Here is a 23,456-nt window from a genome sequence, read left to right as displayed (position 1 = left end):
CCTATTTCATCTTGTCCTAATCACTGCAGATTGGGTCAGCTCCTATGCATCATACCAATTACAGCCACCTCAGAAAACAGCATGATTCACTACTCCATCACAGAGGCAGAGATTTAGGGGATTTATTCCATCCCTAGAGTCACGCAGAGAACAGAAAGAGTGTTGGAGCGGATGATTGACCAGGAAGAAAGGAGTGGACTTGTAAGTCTTAAGGACCAGGCAATCCAAAATGGTGCTGGCTTTTAGAAGTGTAAGTGAACTTAGAGTGTAGTTTGTCTCGCAAAGCTGGAGTGACATTTCCCATCTGCAGTAGTTTCAGCTTGTCACAAACCATCTCTCTTCCACATAACATTCACAGCAATCTATCCCAAAGCAGCTGTGATGCCAATTAAACACTGCTTATCCCTTTACATTACCATAGCTTGAGAGGCTGATGGAGGTATTGACTGCTGACAGGTTGTTTTGCATAAGCCTCTCAGCTTGCCCTGAAGGGTTTCCTGGGTAAAACAACGACCCTGTTTCCTTGACATCCAAGTACCGGTAGTGATAATTCCCTCATGGTAAATGGGACAATTTACCGAAAGTGACAGCAGGATTGGCCACTGGCTACCATCACCGGCCAATGGCTTTAATCTAATAAAACAATCATTACCGGCAGGTCTGCCCATGAATACTAAAAATACTCAAGCCCAAGACTGTGGTCACATCTGGGGGAGTGTCAGCATTGGTATGTGGGAAGATTGGGGCTCCTTTTACCCACGGGGGTTAACGTAACACAGCTGTCTTGCCTAGGATGTGAGAAAATGTACAATGTGTTGGGAAGCTTTCCCTCATATTCTTTCCATGCTGTCTTCCAGCATATTTCCCATGCTGAATTTACTCTCGGTTCAGTCTCCACTCTCCAGCAATAGAGTATAAAAGCTGCATGAGATGACATAACTTAAAATCAATAGACCTGATGAAAATCATGCATTGAAATGCCGGAAAATGTATTTCAATGTCAGGGGGCTGACTCATCACCACTGTTCTCAGTGAGTCTATTTATAGACAGGTGCAAAATCAAAGGTGAAAATCAATGTTCTGTATATATGCCGCGAGCAGAGCAGTTCAAACGTTTCTTACTTTACAATACCCTCAACAGTCTTTGAAGTTATTTTATTTTTGAAGTTATTTTTTCTGAGTGGGGCAGTCCCACTCGTATTTTTCGGACGTGGTGGCGCGCTGGTCTGTAGGCATAACCTGGCAGGTGGAGGTGGGTCTCGGTGTGTTGCAGGCTCACCCCCCGGAGGGCAAAAGACACCACATTCTCAGGGCCTATGGGTGGGACGGACAGGGTGGTTGTGGGGTGAAATGGTTGTGGAGGTGAGGTGGTTGTGGAGGTGAGGTGGTTGTGGGGTGAAATGGTTGTGGAGGTCAGGTGGTTGTGGAGGTGAGGTGGTTGTGGAGGTGAGGTGGTTGACTATGGGTGCGTTCGTAAATACGCACTGGAAATCTGCTCTGGTTCTTAAACTGAAATCAGTTAATTTCTGAACGGACAGAGAGCACAGGGCGTATTTATGAACGCACCCTAAATCGTTCAGTTCGTTCCGCAGCAGGCGAGGCTACGCGTCCTCATCCTCATTCCTCCTCAGGTTTACAGTCCTCCCGGGCCAGTCTCAGTCGTGACAGGATGTGCTTTTTGGGGAACTTAAGAGTGGCACATCCAAACCGGCTGACCCCCCACCTTACCGGCAGTTTTTCCCGCCTCTGCATCCAGCTACTCCAGCCGGGCTTCCAGCAGTACATGCTGACGGAGAACGGCTCGTTCAGCCCGTTCTCCCCGCCCAGAACGTAGATCCTCTTGTTCCACCGGGCCACCCCCCCGGCCGCGATCCGCTTGGGGAACCACGGGAACACGGCCCCCCCACCCCCTCCCCCGCCTAACCCCCTCTCCGCCACGGAGGCCCGCCCCTCCCGGAAGAACAGCACCCGCCCGGTGGCGTCCGACGGCACCAGGTGCGTGTAGTTCCCGTCTATGAAATTAGTGGCGTCCATCATGTAGCCCCCGATCGCGCAGACCCCTCCCCGCACCGCCACGCCGCCCGCCAGGCACAATGGGCCCGAGTCCAGCCCCACGCGGCTCCAGGACTCGGTGGCCGTGTGGTAGACCAGCACGCCCGCGTGCATTACGGCGCGGTTCTGCTCCAGCGTGGTCCCGCCGAGCAGGTAGAGGCGTCCGCGCAGGGCGGCGCAGGCGAAGGAGCGCAGCGGTAAGGGCAAGCGCGGTCCGGGGCTCCAGCGCAGCGAGGCCAGGTCCAGGGTCTCGCACGTGTCCAGCAGCGCCGCCCGGTTGCAGCCGCCCAGGGCGTAGAGGGACTCCCCGCACCCCAGCAGCCCCAGCATGGCCCGGGGCTGAGCCATGGACGGCCGCTCGAGCCAGCGGTCCAGCACGGCATCGTACTCGTGCACCAGCGACGACACCGACCCCCCCCGGAGGATCCCGCCGGCCACGAAGAGGCGCCCCCCGACCGCCGTGCACCCCGGGCACTGCAGGGACGCCAGGGCCGCCAGCTTCTCCCACTTCCCCGTGCGCGGGTCGAAGCAATCCACCTCCCTCTCCGTCAGAGACTCATCCTCTCTGTGCTTCAGGCCCACGCAGACGATCTTCTTCTCGAACATCCCCTCCCTGGGCCTCAGCGGACCCCCGAGACCCTCCCCGCCCACCGCCCCCGCGGGGCCCAGCTCCTGGGAGAGACGCTGGCTCTCCTCTGAGGACAGCAGGCCCGGGCGGAGGTGGTGGAGGAGGGCCGGCATGTGGGCGTAGCGCTCTAGAGGCCGGTGTTCGGCCCAGCGGCGCGCAGCGTCGTAGACCTCCCCCTCCGAGCCCACGCCCAGGCGGTCGGACCCCAGCAGGCTTCCCAGGGTGCCCGGGTCCAGCAGGAGGAAGTCCTTCTGCCGGGCCACGCGGGGGAAGTGTTGGGCCACCAGGCGCAGGGAGGCCCGGAGGAGCAGCTGGTCGTGGTGGGAGCGGGCCAGGGAGTACATGCCCAGGCAGTTGTCCACAGAGAGGTGTTCAAACAGGAACCTGGAACAGACACACACACAGAAAGTGATTTAGATGGGGTGCTTAGTTGGGGTAACCGCAGGGTTCCCGGTTCGATTCCGGCCGCGGACATATCCTGCATGTCATCCCTTCTCTCTCTCTCACCCATCCTTCCTGTCATATCTGCACTATCTCTATCATAATAAAAAGAAAAATATGAGTGGGACTGCCCCCACTCAGAAAATAAAGTGATTTAGATTATCTGTTCTTCACTTCACTTTTTGGGGGGGTTTTGTAAATAAGTCTTCTAACAGCTAAATTATTTCCTAAGTGCCAACTGTATTTTGGAGAAATTCCAATTCATGACACGTTCTAATGCTTTGGTCCTCATGTCGGGATCCGATGTAATGATCAGACTTTTGTTTTGAAAAATGTGAAGACATTTACACGTTGTTGAAAATCAACGACACATCGCTAGTCAACTAACACAGCTTGTTTTGTGAACCTGCTAACACCGAACTTCGATGTCCCGATGAGGACCAAAGCATTAGAGTCACGTGTCACATATACAATAGGTTACGCAACCCAGTAACCCAACGCAACCCAGTAACTATGACTACGGTTACCTAGAGCAACGGTCCTGGAGAGGCATCACTTGAAGCCGATTGGCCGCCACGAACAGGTCCTCTGCCGTGTCCAGGCAGAGCCCCGCCTCCCCGGTGTAGACGAACTGGATGACGGTCTCCATGACGGACGGGGTCACCTCCTCCAATCGGATCTCAGAGAGGCGGGACTCCACCAGGGGGCTGGTGAACATGGCCCGGAAGTACGGGCTCACCGCTGCCAACAGGACTCTGAAAGGAGATGGGAAAATCATTATTGTGATTGATATGGGGCTTTTTATTTTATCTCATTTTTAAAATTGTGATAGAGACAGTAGAGATGTGACAGGAAGGATGGGTGAAAGAGAGAGAGAGAGAGAGAGAGGAGGATAGAGACAGTAGAGATGTGACAGGAAGGAAGGATGGGTGAGAGAGAGAGAGGGAGAGAGAGAGAGGAGGATAGAGACAGTAGAGATATGACAGGAAGGGTGGGTGAAAGAGAGAGAGAGGAGGATAGAGACAGTAGAGATGTGACAGGAAGGATGGGTGAGAGAGAAAGAGGAGGATAGAGACAGTAGAGATATGACAAGAAGGATGGGTGAGAGAGAAAACTCTCTGCAAAATAGCTTCATACTATCTTATCCTGATGTGATTTTGAAAAGCAGCAACAATATTCAAATAGGCTGTGGCATTCAAACGATGATTGATTGGTATTAACAGGCCCAAAGTGTGCCAAGAAAACATTCCCCACACCATCACACCATCTGAATGAATAACAAGATGTACTGGTGTTCCTAATAAACCTGATACACAACTCTACTGCGGCATAGAAATATCAGATTATGTGATTTAACCATGACATTATTGTTATTAAATCACAGCTTCTAACAGCTCTTGGCCAATCACAATGCTTGTTGTCATCAACCAATTATATAACAGAGATTAATGCGTGGCTTGGAACGCAGTTCAGATATTTCCCACAACCCCGTTTTATATCGACTTGTACAGCTAGAAAACCTAATCACCACATGCCGGGCCGGGCTGCCAGCCTCAAACAGCAGCACACATACTTACAGTTGCATCTTTGTCAGGTTTTTTGTCAGTTCACACCACTAATTGTGGTATTTTAAAATGTCATGTACTATTTTAGTGATCGAGTACACCAACGCATCCATTCAAGTGAAACAGTATTCAAGCCTATCTTTAGTAGGAATATGTGTGACATTCCTTTGTGCCTGATAATGTGCACTGTTGGAGGTCTGCTCTGCACAGTGGTTCTACTAGAAAATATGAGAGGAGCCCTGGGGTGGTCCAGTGGTCTAGCACCATGGCCTGGGGTGGTCCAGTGGTCTAGCACCATGGCCTGGGGTGGTCCAGTGGTCTAGCACCATGACCTGGGGGGGTCCAGTGGTCTAGCACCATGGCCTGGGGTGGTCCAGTGGTCTAGCACCATGGCCTGGGGTGGTCCAGTGATCTAGCATGATGGCCTGGGGTGGTCCAGTGGTCTAGCACCATGGCCTGGGGTGGTCCAGTGGTCTAGCACCATGGCCTGGGGTGGTCTAGTGGTCTAGCACCATGGCCTGGGGTGGTCCAGTGGTCTAGTACCATGGCCTGGGGTGGTCCAGTGGTCTAGCACCATGGCCTGGGGTGGTCCAGTGGTCTAGCACCACGGTCTACAGTGCACACATATGCCCATGTCGGCATGGGTTAGAATCCGGCCCATGCCCTCTCTCTCTCTCCCTTCCTCTCCTTACTTTCCTGTCTGTCTTCACTGTATCTGTCCAATAAAATGAAAAATATGAGTGGGACTGCCCCACTCAGAAAAAAGAAGAGATGAGTCATGAGCCTATTAGAATATGTGTGACATTCCTTTCTGCCTGATAATGTTGGAGGTCTGCTCTGCACAGTGGTTCTACTAGAAGATATTAGAGATTTAAGCGTTATGGAACCAGAAGGCGTGGTATGTCGTGGATATCGGCACAGCTAGTGGGGTGGTTAGGCACTCTGCGAAGCAGAGTGACGTTATATATACACCCCCTAGCTGTAATATGAAAAGATGTGTCAACATTCCATTTAGCCGTGCGTATATCATGGTAGTCGTTAGCCTACCTGTGACACATCAGCCTCTTCCCCTCCACCAGCAGCGTCACGTCACACAGCTGCTGAGCGTCCAGGAGCTGCTTCAACCCTGAGGAAGAGAGACAGGAAGTCAAGGCAGATAGAAACAGGAAGTCTGAGTCAGGAAGTCAGAGACAGGAAGTCTGAGTCAGGAAGTCAGAGACAGGAAGTCTGAGTCAAGGCAGATAGAGGTTGGAATACAATAAATAAATAAATACATTTGAACTTTAAAACGTTTAAGCTTTAAAGTTTTTTTTTTTTTCCTGAGTGGGGCAGTCCCACTCATATTTTCATTTTATTGACAGATACAGTAGAGATTTAGACAGGAAGGATGAGTGAGAGAGAGAGGAGGGATGACATGCAGGATATGTCCCCGGCCGGAATCGAACCAGGGACCCTGCGGTTACATGGTCAACGCTTAACCCGCTACGCCACCTAAGTGCCCCTAAAACGTTTAAGCTTTAAATGTGCTAAATGGCCATGATCAATTAGTAATAGCTAGTAATCAATGAATGAGACCATATGATAAATAACATTTAGTTAACACTACACGCTTCGTGTTTAAAGCATAATTATGTTGCAGGGAGGGAGGGAGAGAGAAAGAGAGGGAGGGAGAGAGAGGGAGAGAGAGGGAGAGAGAAAGAGGAAGAGAGAGGGGAAGAGAGAGGGGGGGAGGGAGACAGAGACATTGGACATTCCCCTCCACCTTATGCTACAGCATCGTTTCTCAACGGGGGCGTTCAGACAACATCGGGGGGCGCTGGAACAGATATATTTAAAAGGGGGGCGTTGAGGTGTTCTTGGGGGGCGTTCGCGCATTAAGTGGTGAGAGAGAGAGAGAGAGAGAGAGCCACAGCAGCAGCAGATCCTGAAAGGGGTGTGTAGCGGAGACACCGCGGAGAACTATCCCGGAAGGGGAACAGCTGGGCGGGACGCGCAGGAGTGGCCGCGCGCCAGCGGAGTTCGAGCGGACATTATTATTATAATTATTTTGGATCATCTCTCTCTCCAGCACGCCTGTGACATTGACTAGACTGTGAAACTTAATAAATACGTGCTTAATACACTCTGTGTCGACCTCCCTTAACGCCGGTGACGTAAGCCTGTCGTGCCAAATACTCACTCCCCGCGTATACACACTACCCTCTGCGCTTACGCATTCACTTTATTCGCTTCCTTTCAATACAGCTTATTTAATTTAGTTACAATTAGTGCTAATACCATACCACCATACCAGAACATCACAGCAGGAACAACCTCTCAAAAAAGCGATCGTAGTCCGGAAAGGGCTCTCTCGCTTACCAATAATCGAACCTAGAGAAATCAGCTACGAATGTCCCCTCCCCTCGCAGGTTCATCACAGTATATTACATAAATGTATTACTGTTAAGTGTTGTTGTGGATGTTTTCCCTAGTGCCATTCTGAGGTTAGCATTGCGATGTGTTCGTCTTAACGTTTACAAACTAAAATATATGATCGCTTTTTTGTGATATGTTGCTCCTCTGATGTCCTGGAAACGAACGCATCAGCTGCTATAGGAAACCACTACTCTGTCTGCTTGCGATTGATCAGCTGTCAGCAGTGTTATTACGGGTACGTTCGTAAATGCATGAACGGTCAGTTCGCTCGGACAAAACCGTGTTTTCAGTCAGAGCACCCATCTCTGAGCGCTCCCAGAGCGCAGAGCTCTGAACTTTGTTATGTTTTGATATGAGAAATTCGAACTAAGTGGTCAGTTTATGAAAATAATACCTTAGAATACTAATTAATATAAAAATAATAGCCCCCTAGCGTTTGCCGCCATATTGTGACACCACCGCCCCAAAGTCCAATAAAAAATGAATAAATATTAGCATCATAAAACAGCAATTTGGCGAAATGCAACACCAGCACACTTAAAAAAACGAACAATGTTAGTTGTAATGTACAGTTCTGCAGCCTACTGTTTGTTCTGCATCGGACATGTGTGAAATTGCTGCTGTTCCGTAGCAGTCTGTTTGTATTCTCTGATCTTGTCTAAGTTTGTTCAACACTAAGAAAAAAGCATTTTTATTCACATTCACATTCTCTTTTCTGCTCTCTGGTAAACTAACGATAATGATATTCCAACTGCCCAGTTAAATCAAATCTATTATTTGGCATTCATTGACATGCTTTTTAAATGATATAAGACAGAATATTAGTCAACATTAATATTCAGGGAAGAAAATAAGCCTACTTCTTTTTTGATGGGGGGCGGTAAGAGACCTGGATAATGGACAGGGGGGCGCTGGCCCAAAAAAGGTTGAGAACCACTGTGCTACAGGGTGAAGTTGCCCACATACACTGATATAGGACCAGCTTAACCTTACCCTCCCCAAACCCTACCTTTATACCCTACCTTTAGTGGTGTACATAGCTTCATTAGAAGCAGTTCTATCACTTTGTATCCTCAGCAAAAAAAACAGTTTTTGTCCACTAACTTCAGGGCAGCTCCGTCGACCATCTCTCTCCATTCCTTGTCGCTGTCTGAGTCTCTGTAATCTTATAAACAGGCAGCGACATTTCACATTCAGCTGAGAAGAAATGGAGAAAAACTGGCTTTCCTGGTGATGACCTTTAACCTTTCATCCCTCCCTCTTTTCCAACTTCTCATCCTCTGTCTGCTGCTAAAGCTACCTTCCTTCTACCATTCTCAAATTATTCTTGTTTTCAATCAAAAACGGTTTTCTATCTAACATTTATATCTTTTTACAGTATTATTATAACGCCACTGACCTCATGTCTTTTATCTTGCTTTTATTTTCTTAAGATTGTTGTCTTTATTTGCACTTGACACCACGGACCTCATTGTCTCTTAGCTTGTTTTATAGCATTTTCGCTTTTTAATTTGTCTAGTGTGTAATATTTGTGATATGTTATGTGTATGTTTGTGAATATGTCTTTCTGTTTTTGCACCTTCAGAAGAACCACTACAATTTCATTGTATAGGCAACTGTACAAGGACAATAAAGTCTATTCTATTCTATTCTATTCTATTCTGTTTCAGGCGGGATTTTAACTCACAACCTTCCGACCGACCACCAGTCCAACTCACTATCCGGCATCTCACCGCGTGTGACGTAGTCCCCCAGCGGGGTGGTGCTGTCATCTGGGAAGTCCTCCTCCTCTGAATCGCTGTCATAGAGGGGCTCCCCGCCCCCGCCGTCCCCATCCTGCCAGGGCTGTGGCCTCCACGTCACTGTTCTCCCCCGCACGGAGCTCATCTGAGAGAGAGAGAGAGAGAGGGGGGGGGAGGGGAGAGAAAGAGGGAGGGGGGGGAGAGAGAGGGGGGGGGGAGAGAGAGGGGGGGGAGGGAAAGAGAGGGGGAGGAAAAGAGAGGGGGGGAGGAAAGAGAGGGGGGGGGGAAGAGAGGAGGGGGAGAGGGAAAGAGAGGGGGGGAAGAGAGGGGGTGGGGGGGAAAGAGAGGGGGAGGAAAGAGAGGGGGGGAGGAAAGAGAGGGGGGGGGGAAAGAGAGGGGGGGGGAGAGAGAGACATTGACAGACAGAGACACAGAGACAGACAGATCATGACTACTGTGAACCAGCTCCAAAAAGAAGTGTTATAACTCGAGGACACACAGGCACCCTCAATTATCAATAGTCGTTGTTTTGAGAAAAAATCGGGTAATTGATGTGTATAAGGATTATTAACTCATTGACTGCCAACAACTTCATTTGGCGTCTTATAAATTAGTAACGTTGACTGCCAAAGACGCCATTTGAAAAACCAGATACTTTATTTTTCTGTTTTGGTAGTCTGTCCAATGTCACACTTGCCCTTCTCCACCAGCACTAGTTTTGGATCTAGCTGGCTGTTCATTATTTTGATGATAAATTGTAGATAGCTAGCTATAACATCTTCACGAGTCATCTACGTTTCTACATCTCTGTCGAATACTACACAGCAGAGTTTGACGCTTGAGTTTTTACAACACGCAACTGCCAGAAAAACATACCGGCATATACAGTAAATCGATATTGTCGAACCCTATATATATATATATATATACACACACACACACACACACATACATACATAACCATACAGGCTAAATACTGATTAACAGTTCATCACTGTAACCCCCCTCCCCCCCCTACGCAAAACGTGTCCACCGCGTGTCCGGACAGCCCACCTGGGGGTCAGGGTTCAAGGGGGGTTGAATAGCTGTAGAATGTAGATTGGTTTCACGGCTACATTATTGTCATAGTGCAGCATTTGGAATATATTTTATACATAACTAGCTAGATGTGATAGCTTGGTAGCTTACAATCAATTATAGCGCGTTTTCCGAATGCGGACGATTGACAATTAGCTAGCATCTAATTGGAAAGAGTCCGAATTGTCCAACTACCGAATAAGTCCACTTGACGAACTGTTTTACCTATAACATACATAACTAGTTATGTTTAATGACCTATATGTAATATATGACCTATATTTAATGACCGTATACCAGCCGTCAATGACGAAAGCTCTAATGAATAGCAACTAAGCTAACGAAATGCTAACGCTAACACAGCTAGTTCAATGACAGTGCACACACCGTTTAAAGCAAGATTAATTCAATAACATAATTGCAGCACGTGAGATATTAACACATTCATATGTTAAATTGATAAGATATTAAAATGTCTTCCATACATTGTGGAAGGCTTTCCGCGGTGTCTTGGGCCTGGCAGTTCAATTTAAGACTCTCGTCGGTCTGGGCGGTGAGCAGCGAACAGGTTGATGGTCGGAGAGAAAAGAAAGACTCGACGTCTGTGGAGTTGTGACCAGGAGTGTCTAGGACCGGAGCGGGAAGGAGTCACGTGAGAGGAAACAGGACCCGTGTAATTTGCACTTCTGAAAAAAACACGCAATTAACTCCGTTATCATTGAAAATGTGAGATAGTTCAACAGTTTACAACAACATTTAAGTTTTGCCCATATACATGCACCTTAATTCATGGATACCTATATTACCGGTATATCTTGTATTTTTATTAATAACTGCTGTGCAACACATTGTCTCTGAATATGTATCTGAAAATAGCAGCTATGGAGTCCATAAGGAGCCTATCATTTACTGTGTCTTTTAGCTCAACTTCATACTTTGATTTTTTTTTTTCTTCAGTAAACTGTTTCGGAACTACTTGACTGTGCTACTTAATGAGTCAATTGCGTAGTCAGTGGCAGGTGTGAGAGATGAGTAAGTGGTGGCTTGCCTCAGGCATGAATCTAACCACCCCAAATCAAACAACCAACCGAACTGATCTTGAACCAGTTTATTAAGACGCCACAGATCGTCGCTCATCAAAGACACAGTAAATAGGCTAATTATGGACTCTATAGATGCTATTTTCAGATAACTAAATTAAGAGACAATGTGTTGCACAGCAACAGTTAACAAAATACAAGATAGAATATAGGTAGCCTATCCATAAATTAAGGTGCATGTATATGGGCAAACTTTAATTTGGTTGTAAACTGTTGAACTATCTCACGTCTTAACGGAGTGAACACGTGATTCCTTCCCTGTTATTCCTGGTCGTGGACGATTCTGTCTTTCTGACTTTCTCAGCCTGCTCGCTGCCACATCCAAGACCATCAAGACACTGCGGAAAGTGTTGCGTAATGTATGGAAGACATTTGATCAAATTACATATAAATGTGTTAATGTCTTACACGTGCTGCAATTATGTTATTGAATTAATCTTGCTTTATGGTGTGCACTATCATTGGGTTACTGTTAACATTTCGTTAACCTAGTTGCTATTAATTAAAGCTTTAGTAATTAACGGTTTGTATACGGCCAGGTAATTAAACATAATTAGTTATGTATTGTATAGCTAAAACAGTTTGGTAAGTGGACTAATTCGGGGATTTTGCTCAAGCGTTTGGACAATTCTGACTCTTTCCAATTAGCAGGATCGTCCGCATTCGGAAAACGCGCTATAATTGATTGTTAGCTACCAACCTATCAAACTGGAGTGGGGGGGGGGGGGGGCTGCAAATGCATTTGTCTCCCTAATTGCTGATGATGATCAATCAGTAGCATTTAAGCATAAAGATTTGTTGCCATGACACTGTAATTCTTTTACTACAGCCAATCCCAAAACCAATCATGGAAGAGTGGGACGAGGTAATTTGCCACCTGACCATTAACTTCATCAAACACATTTTGATATGAATCATACTAAAATGAAGAGGCAGTTTTTTCCCCTCACAATCACACTCTCTGTTTGCAGGATGCTACTATCAGTACCAGCAATGGTAAGTTAAAGACCCATTTTAAGTTATGAAAAGTTACATTTACATTTTTGGCATTTAGCAGACGCCTTATTCCAAATTACTTACAATCGATACATTTGACTAAGCAAGTGAATCATCAATTCACTAGTTGTAGCAGGAAGAGTTATCCAGCTCAGGCCAGGGGCCATTGGCAGTCGTGCTAGAAGAAGAAAGAATTTTACATTTACAAATAATCAATAGCCTGATGGTTCCCTATCACACTGGCAGAGCTAACAAGTTCACAGGTGACATGGCTTTGTACACAGAATACTGAAGGAATGATTTCCTTTTTTTAGGGGGTGTTCTCACTAGAACATTTGCTTCACTTGAAACAGAGTTTAGGATAAAGTTCGCTTTGCTCTGTGTTGTTTGGAGCTGTGAGAACTCGCATTCGAAGTCGCTCCCGCAGCAAAGAACCCTCGGATGCTCCGCTTGAAAAGGGTGGTTTCGCTTCGGTTAGAAACGATGCATCCATCACTTTGCTTCGCTTTTGGTGAGAACGCTGCTCGAGGCAGTCCATAGGAAAACAACAGCGCACGCGTGTTGATCTGTATAAGAGCGGGGCAACGGACAACTACCACGTCTGTTACTTCGATTGCGTATGTTACTTCGTTTACATGAAGGCTTGTGAAAACGCAAATCAGAGAAATAATTTATGCAACAATGTTGCGAAGTCATCCACTTGCTGCGGGTCTCGATTCAGACTTTCATGTGAGAACATGACCTTAAAGACTAAGCATCTCCTCTCCCAGTGGCATGACCTCATGAAACAGTGAAGGCCACAGTTAGTACACTGCTCCAAAAAAATGAAGGAAACACTTAATCACAGTATTTTCAGGTTCGCCATTGGTGCCCCGTTCTCTTCACAGATGAGAACAGGTTCACACTGAGCATGTGACAGACATGAAAGAGTGTGGAGACGCCGTTGCGAATGTTATGCTGCCTGCAACATCATCCAGCATGACCGGTTTGTCAGTGATGGTATGGGGAGGCATATCCTCTCGAAGTGTCCCCATTCATTTCTTTGAGCAGTGTATATTGGATACTATACTAGGAGCGAATGATGGTAGGATGGTGCCTTTTTCATATGGTATATGCTAACTGATGCTTGGGAATGCCTGACTGATGGCACCCCATTTAAGTTGAAATGTAATGATTAGGTGAATCCCACTTGGCGTCCTCCATGTTTGTCTTCTTATAAGGTAGAATATTAGATGTATAAGATCAGCTGATTCGATGTCATTGGTGTGTTTAGATAACGGTGTGTCCAGGAACAGTGGAGGAGGCTTTGGTGGTAGTGGTAAGTTCTATAGGCATGGTTGTTAAGTTCTGCCAGTGGCTGGTTGGGTAGAGTTTGCACTGAGCCAATTAAAAGGTCATGTAAATTCCACCAAGGTGGTAAATTAAACGTTTACCAATTGAATAGGCATCTGAATATCTGGGATGAATGATCGCTAGATGGGCTGTTATGCTGATCTGAACCTCCTGTCTACTCTTCCACAGGCAGAGGAGCTAGGGGAAGAGGCGGAGGCTTCAAACGCTTTGCTTCAGGTGGTTACATTTAGTACCTAATATAAAGAGTGTTTCAAGCCATTTTGTTCTTTGTGTTTTTTGAATTAAGAAAAACAGACTAGTTACAGAAAGAAATTCAAGCCAATCTTGAGTTGCAATTGTAGTTAGTAAAACTCAACAAAATTCCATTATATGTAGTATGATAATTGAGAGAAGTTGCTTTACTCCGGCTGAATGCGTGTTTTCTTCTGAACAGGGATCACTGATGAGAATGGGAACAAAGGTAAGTGTTGACTGATATCAGAGGTCATACTGTTTCCCAAAAGATTGAAGTCCATAACATGACTATTCGGTTTGAGACCCTTTCTCAGTAAATAGGCTTTTTTTCTTTCAGGGGGTGACGGAGGCAGCTCTTGGAATAGTGGTTGGGAGAGAGGAAGAGGTGAGAATGTCTGCTGCTGGTTGGACCTGACTGGGGTCTATTCGGTCTGACGAAACTTCTCCAATATTACTAGAGACATTTTCTCAACCATACAATTCTTATCTGAATGTTCTGAACAGGCCTCCTGAAAGGCATTAGTTTGTATGGTGTGGATTTATTGAGCTGAGTATTTTAACCAATGCTTGACAATTGAATGCTTTTAAACCCTGAAGTAATGTAATGTCCTGTTGTCTTAACAGGGGGCGGAAGTGGTGGATTCAGAAGTGGTATATTCAGTTTATCATTTTTTCCTTCTTTGTGCCTCTTAATGTGTTGATCTTTCATTGTCTAACAAGCTTCTTTGTGACTTGCTGCAAAAAAAAAATCTGTTTTACAGGGGATGGTGATAACATCAATGAAAAAGGTATGATGGTTTTCATATACTGAATGCAGGATAACATGCTCTGTTGCCAAGTTCACACCATGGCGCAGCGCCACTCTTACATTGTTTGGGGAGAACCTTGGGGGTGTAATGGCGGTAAACCATTGAATTCTCCTCACTTCTGCTATTTCCCCTCAGGTTTTGGAGGTGGCAGAGGAGGTCGTGGGGGCAGAGGAGGCTTCCACTCTAGAGGTACATCTGATTCTGCACCACTGGAGGCTGGTGACGGTGAAATGAGGAACACCCCATTCCTCCTTCCATCCGAATGAGCCTGTCTCCTGATTTCTGCCTCCACTGATCTCCCCTTCTAGAATGTTCTGTTAGCTCCATGACTGATGAAGAACAAACATGTCACACACCTGATACAGGCACACGCAGATGCTTGGTTAATCTGTGAAGATGAACACCAACTATGCTCATAAGAATGTACTAGTTGAGTTGCTGATGGGTGTGATCTCAAACGTGATTTCCTGGTTTCAGATGGTGAAGATGGAGGTGGAAGAGGAGGCTTCGGTGGAGGAGGTAATTCAGTGGGCGTTTTGTGTGTTTTTTAAAACCTTTTATTTTACCAGGAATTTCCATTGATGTCTGAGGACATGGGGCTAGAGTGTTGGATGAAACTGCCTTGCCGCTCCTTAGAGTCCATCTCCTTAGTGTGTCTTGTCTTTGTTCTCCTCAGGCTACCGTGGAAGAGATGAAGAAGTGTTCTCCAAAGGTTCTGTCTTTGAGATATTACCTTATCAATGAATGGTCATGATTGATTTGTGGAAAGCATAACTTGATTTGTTGACGAGGTGGCCCAGCCACTCTTGCATTGTTTGGGGAGAACCCTGAAATGAGCTGTCCTCTGATTTCTGCTTCCCTGGTTGACAGGAGAGACGGGCTCCTGCCCTATTTGTGTGCAAGGCTTACTTACTTAAACATGGTTTTCTTGCTGTCTTATTGAGACCTGTTTCCCACATCAGGCTCCCGGGATGGTGAGGGAGGAGACGGTGATGCTGATGGTCAGTATGTTCATACCTGATGGCCATGGGCTCTAAATATTGCAAACTTTCTCTTCTACTGTAAACCGTCTCTCCTGGGTGGTCTAGCTAAGCAGGAGTTTCGGAGTATCTAAGGCCTCCCTAAGACCTTCTAGGGTGACCTGTGCCTCCCCTCCCTCCTTAGCACCTCCAAGGGTGACCTATGTGCCCCCCACCCCCTCTGAAGAGGACTCTGATGTCTTCGCTCAGTTTGAAACGGGCATCAACTTTGACAAGTATGACAACATCCTGGTGGATGTCAGTGGCAGCAACCCCCCCAAAGCCATCCTGGTGAGTTCCTTCCTGGTGTCTTCATGTTGCCTCAGTTGATGACTTTCACTACCTGATGAGCAATTTTTTTAACCAATTTTCACAAATTCTCTTGAATGGTTTACATTTGCTTGTTTGTCTGTGAATTGTTGTATGATCTGAAGGTAAATTGAGAGACCGTAACACTATCCCCCCATCTCTGTCCCCCCAGACGTTTGAAGAGGCTGCCCTGTGTGATTCTCTGAACAGGAACGTCACCAAGTCTGGCTATGTGAAGCCCACCCCGGTGCAGAAGCATGGCATCCCCATCATCTTAGCCGGCAGAGACCTCATGGCCTGTGCCCAGACCGGCTCTGGAAAAACAGTGAGTCGCCTTCTACAATCTACACAAAAATGTTCTATATATTGTGTGTTCCAATATTTTGGATGTCATTAATCATTAATGTCATCTATCATTAACTCTTGGCTCTAGCATGTTTTATCAACATGTTTTGAATTCAAGTGCACCCTGCACAATTGCCTTAATTTTCTCTCTTTGCGCAGACAAATCAATTAATACAATTGACAACAACAATCTGTAAGGGACAAATGATTGTTTTGCTGTAAACCGCTCCCCAGGCTGCGTTCCTGCTGCCCATCCTGCAGAAGCTGATGGCGGACGGTGTGGCAGCCAGCAGGTTCAGTGAGGTGCAGGAACCAGAGGCCATCATCGTGGCTCCCACGAGGGAGCTCATCGTCCAGATCTGGCTTGAGGCCAGGAAGTTCGCTTTCGGGTAAGGAGGGCAGCCCTTCTAGAATGTGTTATAAAACGTTAAGGAGTTTTACAAAGTGTCCTGAACATTCCCCAGTTCTAGGATGAATGCCACATTTTCAGCAAAGCGTGAATGTTGTTTTGCCCAAAGGAACTAAAAATGATGTGACAACATTGTCCCTCTCCTCTGCAGGACGTGTGTGCGCCCTGTAGTGGTCTATGGGGGCATCAGCACCCGACACGCCATAACAGAGGTGCAGAAGGGCTGCAACGTGCTCTGTGGAACCCCGGGGAGACTGCTGGACATCATTGGAAGAGGGAAGGTAACCTCATCTACTGTACCTCATCTGACCTGCAGTACACGCTATTGTACACGTATTGTTTAACGCAGTGGTTCTCAACCTTTTTTGGGCCAGCGCCCCCCTGTCCATTATCCAGGTCTATTACCGCCCCCCATCAAAAAAAGTAGGCTTATTTTCTTCCCTGAATATTAATGTTGACTAATATTCTGTGTTATATCATTTAAAAAGCATGTCACTGAATGCCAAATAATGGATTTGATTTAACTGGGCAGTTGGAATATCATTATCATTAGTCTACCAGAGAGCAGAAAAGCCATGTGAATGTGAATAAAAATACTGTTTCTGAGTGTTAATCAAACTCAGACAAGAGCAGAGAATACAAACAGACTGCTATGGAACAGCTGCAATTTCACACATGTCCGGTGCAGAACAAACAGTAGGCTACAAAACTGTACGATACAACTAACATTGTTAGTTTTTTAAGTGTGCTGGTGTTGCATTTCGCCAAATTGCTGTTTTATGATGATAATATTTATTCATTTTTTATTGGACTTTGGGGGGGGGGGGGGGGGTGGTGTCACAATATGGCGGCAAACGCTAGGGGGCTATTATTTAAATATTTTATTTAGTATTCTATGGTATTATTTTCATAAACTGACCACTTAGTTCGAATTTCTCATATCAAAACTTAACAAAGTTCAGAGCTCTGCGCTCTGTGAGCGCTCAGAGATGGGTGCTCTGACTGAAAACATGGTTTCGCCCGAGCGAACTGACCGTTCGTGCATTTACGAACGTACCCGTAATAACACTGCTGACAGCTGATCTATAGCAACAAAAGACGCTGACAGCTGTTCGGAGTACTTATGTGTTCGTTTCCAGGACATCACAAGAGGAGCAACATCACAAAAAAGCGATCGTATATTTTAGTTTGTAAACGTTAAGACGAACACATCGCAATGCTAACCTCAGAATGGCACTAGGGATAAACATCCACAGCAACACTTAACAGTAATACATTTATGTAATATACTGTAATGAACCTGCGAGGGGAGGGGACATTCGTAGCTGATTTCTCTAGGTTCGATTATTGATAAGCGACAGAGAGCTTTCCGGACTGGTTTATTACAATACGATCGCTTTTTTGAGATAGGTTGTTCCTGCTGTGATGTTCTGGTATGGTGGTATCACTCATTAGCACTCATTTTAACACATTTTTTTTTCTCATTTTAATTACAATTAAATAAGCTGTATTGAAAGGAAGCGAACGAAGCGAACGCATAAGCGCAGTGACAAATACACGGGGAGTGAGTATTTGGCACGACAGGCTTACGTCACCGGCGGGGACATGGACTGAGTATAAAAACTAAAATAAGAAATGTTTCGCTTATAGCCAACAATTACAATGAGCCCACAAACTGAAACATTTGTCACTCAAGCATAGCCTACAAGGAAAACACTCATAGAAGTTGGGCATTGAAAGTTGGCTTGTGCTAGCATTGTTGGCTTGTGCTAGCAGCTATGGTGCATCCATGGTCAACATAACAGATGGGATGAACCGGGGTTCTTTCTATCGTAGCCTAGCATAGTATTACAATTTCTGCACTGTACATGAACTGTCAAGATTCTTCTACAATGCAGCTTACCCAGACACATTGGAAACTATCAAAAGCTCTGCCTTTGCTAGCTGAGTTTTTAGCTTCTCCATCTTCTTGATGACACTCACTTTTATTTTTTGGGGCGCTGCGCTACATGTGTCTGCGTCACAGAGCCCGGCCACGTTCAGAGCACTGCGCTCTGGGAGCGCTCAGAGATGGGTGCTCTGACTGAAAAGACGGTTTGTCCGAGCGAACTGACCGTTCGTGCATTTACGAATGTGCCCGTAATAACACTGCTGACAGCTGTTTTTCATGAGAAAAATACTTTATGCGTGAACGCCCCCCAAGAACACCTCAACGCCCCCCCTTAAAAAATATATGTGCCAGCGCCCCCCGATGTTGTCTGAACGCCCCCGTTGAGAAACGATGGTTTAACGTATGAGAGCAGTTGGTGGCAGGTGATCCATATGCCTTTAGTTCTATCTATCCTACCATATCATGTGCTTTTTTTCATATAACTCCTATTTTAGAGACTACACTGGCTTCCTGTTAAATTCAGAATAGATTTAAAAATCATTCTGCTTGTTTATAAAGCTCTCACTGCTGGCACAGCACCAGAATATCTGAAAGACCTTTTGCTAGCATATCATCCCAATAGAGCTCTCAGGTCTTCTGATGCTTGTTTTCTCTGTGTACCACATGTACAAAAGAAGAGATTTGGTGAGGTTGCATTCTCATTTTATGCACCCAAATTGTGGAATGCACTGCCAGTTACTCAGCAAATATGTTCAAGTCAAGACTGAAAACCCATCTTTTTAATATTGCCTAAATAATTAAATTATGATTATATAATGATTGGAGCACTTTGAGCTGCAACGTTTGCTGGAAAAGTGCTATACAAATAAAAGTTATGATTATTATTTAACCAACTGCTATAACTGACTGTCCTTTATGTATAGTTGTACAACTAGAGCACTTCATTGGAGTTGGTTACTCCTTCTGGAATAATACAACCCTCTCTCTCTCCCCCAGGTGGGTCTGAGTAAGCTGCGTTATCTGGTCCTGGACGAGGCAGACAGGATGTTGGACATGGGCTTTGAGCTTGATATGCGTAAGCTGGTTGGGTCTCCAGGCATGCCCCCCAAGGAGGACCGCAATACACTGATGTTTAGTGCAACCTATCCAACTGACATCCAGATGTAGGCCTTTCTCTCTCTCTCTCATGTTTGTGGAAATAACTGAAGTTTACTGCAGATAAACTTATTATGAACAGCAGAGATGATGGTTGTGTGGAAGTATTTATATTGAATGTAGTGGTCTGTCTGTGAATGCATATATTGTTGCATTGAGGATGAAGAAAAGGATTTGTGGTTCTATAGGATGGCTGCTGACTTCCTGAAGACTGATTACCTGTTCCTGACTGTGGGGATGGTGGGCGGAGCCTGCAGTGACGTGGAGCAGGTGATCATAGAGGTGTCTCAGTATGACAAGAGGGACAAGCTCCTGGAGATACTCAAGACTACAGGTGACTGTCCACACCTCACCATACAGCCTGTTCTATTCCATGCATTACCATGAGCCTGTCCTTCAATTTCTGCCTCCCCTGTATTTCAATCATAATTCTCATGAATAGTTGATCCTTTAAGACAGGTTTCCCAGACACAGATTAAGTAATAAAAAACTAAAAAGGTTCTTCAATGGATATTTTCTATAGAAAGTGTGATGGGACTAGTCCAGGACTAGTGTCAATTCATCTGTGTTTGGGGAACTTGAACGTGATGTCTGAAATGGGTTTTGTTTCTGTAAGGAACGGAGCGCACCTTGGTATTTGTGGATAAGAAGAGGAAGGCTGACTTCATCGCCACGTACCTTTGTCAGGAGAAGGTGCCTACTACTAGTATTCATGGGTAGGTGTTCTCTGTCAGGAGAAGGTTTCTACTACTAGTATTCATGGGTAGTTCATCCTGGAGCCAGGCTTCACTTCAAGGAACTGTGATGATGACCATATTTGAATGATTTTGATTCGATGCAATGGATCTAGATTCTAGTAGCCTCATTCATGTGAGAAGTATCAGACTTGATATAAGAGCAATGTCACAATATGAGAGTATCTTAACTGCGATTAGGCTTAGGTAAAGGATTTCATACATTTACACAAAAGTGGAAATAATATGGTATAGAGTTTCAAATCTCAACTTCAATGAGGTCTCAGTCTGGTCGTAGTGCTTGGCATTTACCGTCTTCTCACCATCAACAGAGACCGTGAGCAGCGGGAGCGAGAGCAGGCGCTGGCAGACTTCCGCGCGGGCAAGTGTCCCGTCCTGGTGGCCACCTCTGTGGCAGCACGCGGCCTCGACATCGAACACGTTCAGCATGTGGTGAACTTTGACCTCCCAAAACAGATAGATGAGTATGTGCACCGCATAGGGAGGACGGGTCGCTGCGGCAACACTGGGAGAGCTGTGACCTTCTACGACCCGAACACAGACAGCCAGCTGGCTCCGTGTCTGATCAAAATCCTCTCTGGGGTAGGTCACTAAGCTAGCACTGCAGCAACCCAAAAGTCTGTCCTCTCTTCTTCTCTCCCCATACATTCCAAGACAATATCAAGGGGGAGGATGCATTTTGAGAAAGAAACGATGAGAGCAGATTCAATTAACAGGAAAAACTATAGGGACATAGGGAAGCACTCAGAATCCAGCAACCACAATCCCAATTCTCTACGTTTCTCCTTAGTGTGCACTTGTTCACTTCCCAGTATGGTGTAAAAGCAATAGATTATGGACCGATCGTCTAAAGTGGCTGAGGAGGTGTATACTTGAGGGAGAAGGATGGAGAATTGGGACTGGGAGAGTGGATTAGCAAGTAATTCAGACAACGGACAGATTTTGAGATTAGGATGCATTTTCTAACATGACTAACTCGATTGGCAGGCTCAACAGGAAGTGCCCAAATGGTTGGAGGATGCGGCCTCCGGTGCCCATGGGACCTCTGGGTTCAACCTTGCCTCCACAGACTCAAGGATGGTGAGCATCTATCAGGCTCTGCACTGGGGGAGATCCCAAATGGATCCCTGGGACCACTCTAAACCTTCACTTGGTGACGTCTGTCAGGCCGTTCCAAGCATCCCATTTAGCATTAACTCAGCACTGGCTTTCCACTGAAGAGTGAGTCACCTGTGCGGTGTTTGTGTTACCAGGAAAAGTTGCACTAGCATAACTTTATCAGTTAGAGGTGCTAAGTACCTGTCAGGTTTGTACATGTTCACAGGGTCGTCTTTTGAAACTGCCAGAATACAGTCTTGCTGTCATCAGTGGAGGCAGAAATCAACATGACAAGCTGATTTTATTGGAATTACCATGATCCTGTCCTGATTTCTGCCTCCCCTGGCTGTCACTTACCAGGCTAACTGACTACATGTTCATGACTCTCAAATCTCTTCCTTGTCTCCAGGGTGGAGCTTCAGCCAATAATGAGTCCAGCCAGCAGCCAGCTGCCAGCGCTGCAGATGACGACGATGCATGGGAGTGAAACTCAAATGCATCCAGCACCTCTGGAACCATTCTTTTAGTTTCTTGGTTCTTAGTTTCTTTACCTGTTTCTTGTTTGGTTTACTTTTCCTTTAGTCTTTCTTTTAGTGTTTGAAGGGGAAAGCAACAATGTTGCACTTTGCTGTCCTGTGGTTGTAATGCTTACGTTTGTGAAAAATTCATTTTTGGTGCCGGCTACATAAATATCTTTTATTTACTTGTTTTAAATACTGGATAACGTGTTTGATTTTTATTCAGAAAGAAAAAAACGTTTAATAAATCCCCGTTCAGTGCATTAGTTTGTAGTTCTGAGTTGTTTGTGTTTGTCATGTTGTCTGCCTTAGACACAACCATCCATCTAACTATTCTCACTACTCCGATCAACATACATTTAACAATAGCCTGGTGCAGAGATGTGTAAATACATCACCACTACTGACTCAGAACACTACTCTAAAATACACCACCATTATTGATTCAGAAGACTACTACTGACTCAAACATGCACCACTACTACTAGTCTAGCAGGAAGGGCCCTCAGATTTTGAGATACCCCTACCCGAGGTAGAGCAAATGACAACAATGATTTTTCTTATCTTTAGGGTCTCCCATTAATGAAATTGATTGTTGTCAAATTTTATTTTTGGGGAAAATATGTTTTTTTGGTTGTTCTTTAGAGCTACCCCAATCCCTGAAAAAGACCCACATTAGACCAGGCCGAATATGGGGAAGGTGACAAAAAAGCCCATAACTTGAGAATGATCACTCCTTTCCTCTTCAGATTTGCTGAGGTATGAACCAGGTGGTTGTCCTACATCACCAAATAGTCAGACAACTATTTACCTAAATAAATACTGAATTATAGTCCTGTAAACTTAGCTTTAGTTTAGACGGAAATTGTACTTTTTGGTGACAGGAACATAGGACTCCATCACTTTTCTCTCATTTATCAGAAAAACAGAAATCCCTGAAAAATATATCATTACTGAATTGTCTAGGGTGCTATTGAACAATAACCAGTAGTTGTATGGAAATATCTCATACAGTTCTATTGCAAATGAGATTTCTTTAGACATAGGCCTACCTCTTCTCTGATACAGTCAAATTCCGATTGGGGGATAAGTGGCATAATAGCCTATAAGTTAAGAATGCTCACTCTGATGGTCATCATATTTGGAGAGGGAAATACCAGGTGGCTGAACTACATCACCAAATAGTCAGAATAAGAGTAACCCAATAAAAGTAATAATAAGTTTATTAGTTCTAAATTGCAAGCCTCTAAAACATAGGTGTAAATAGTACAGGTTTTATTAAAACTGGAACCTTAATTCAAAGTACAGTATAGAAATAATTTTGAAGCTTGACAGTGGAACACTCTCTGCCACTCTGGTTTGAGTGACAGCTGCATGTTTCAAAACTGTGTAGCCAACTGGGCAGCAGCAGCCATAACAATCTCCATCTCAGAGGGAGAGGGGCTGTGGATTGACAGTTCTGTTCAGATTATCACCAATCTAATAATGACAGATAACAGGTAACACATATGTCCAACTATGATATTAACTCTGACACCAAATAGT

The 23,456-nt window shown here is 45.5% G+C and overlaps 2 protein-coding genes across 2 annotated transcripts; one reads left to right on the top strand and one right to left on the bottom strand.

The window, feature by feature from the left end:
* Positions 1-1,617: 1,617 nt before the first annotated feature.
* LOC308156434 (kelch repeat and BTB domain-containing protein 8-like) lies at positions 1,618-8,988 on the bottom strand (the record flags this gene model as incomplete). Its single annotated transcript, XM_080529772.1, has 4 exons — positions 1,618-3,064; positions 3,649-3,876; positions 5,734-5,812; positions 8,835-8,988. 4 exons carry the CDS (start codon positions 8,986-8,988, stop codon positions 1,618-1,620), a joined length of 1,908 nt encoding a protein of 635 aa, XP_080385898.1.
* Positions 8,989-13,817: 4,829 nt separating this feature from the next.
* LOC308156228 (putative ATP-dependent RNA helicase DDX4) lies at positions 13,818-21,880 on the top strand (the record flags this gene model as incomplete). The annotated part of the gene is made up of 15 exons (XM_080529578.1): positions 13,818-13,829; positions 14,548-14,637; positions 14,890-14,931; positions 15,089-15,124; positions 15,375-15,417; positions 15,577-15,722; positions 15,913-16,065; positions 16,320-16,474; positions 16,646-16,775; positions 19,382-19,548; positions 19,729-19,874; positions 20,157-20,256; positions 20,607-20,877; positions 21,283-21,375; positions 21,803-21,880. The coding sequence occupies 15 exons, from the start codon at positions 13,818-13,820 to the stop codon at positions 21,878-21,880; spliced, it is 1,662 nt and encodes a 553-aa protein (XP_080385704.1).
* Positions 21,881-23,456: the final 1,576 nt, after the last annotated feature.

This window comes from Nansenia antarctica, assembly GCF_963989245.1.
Source record: "Nansenia antarctica genome assembly, chromosome: 4".
Taxonomy (NCBI): Eukaryota; Metazoa; Chordata; class Actinopteri; order Argentiniformes; family Microstomatidae; genus Nansenia; species Nansenia antarctica.
Note: the sequence above shows the minus strand (reverse complement) of the source record. Positions and strands in the feature narration are given on the sequence as shown.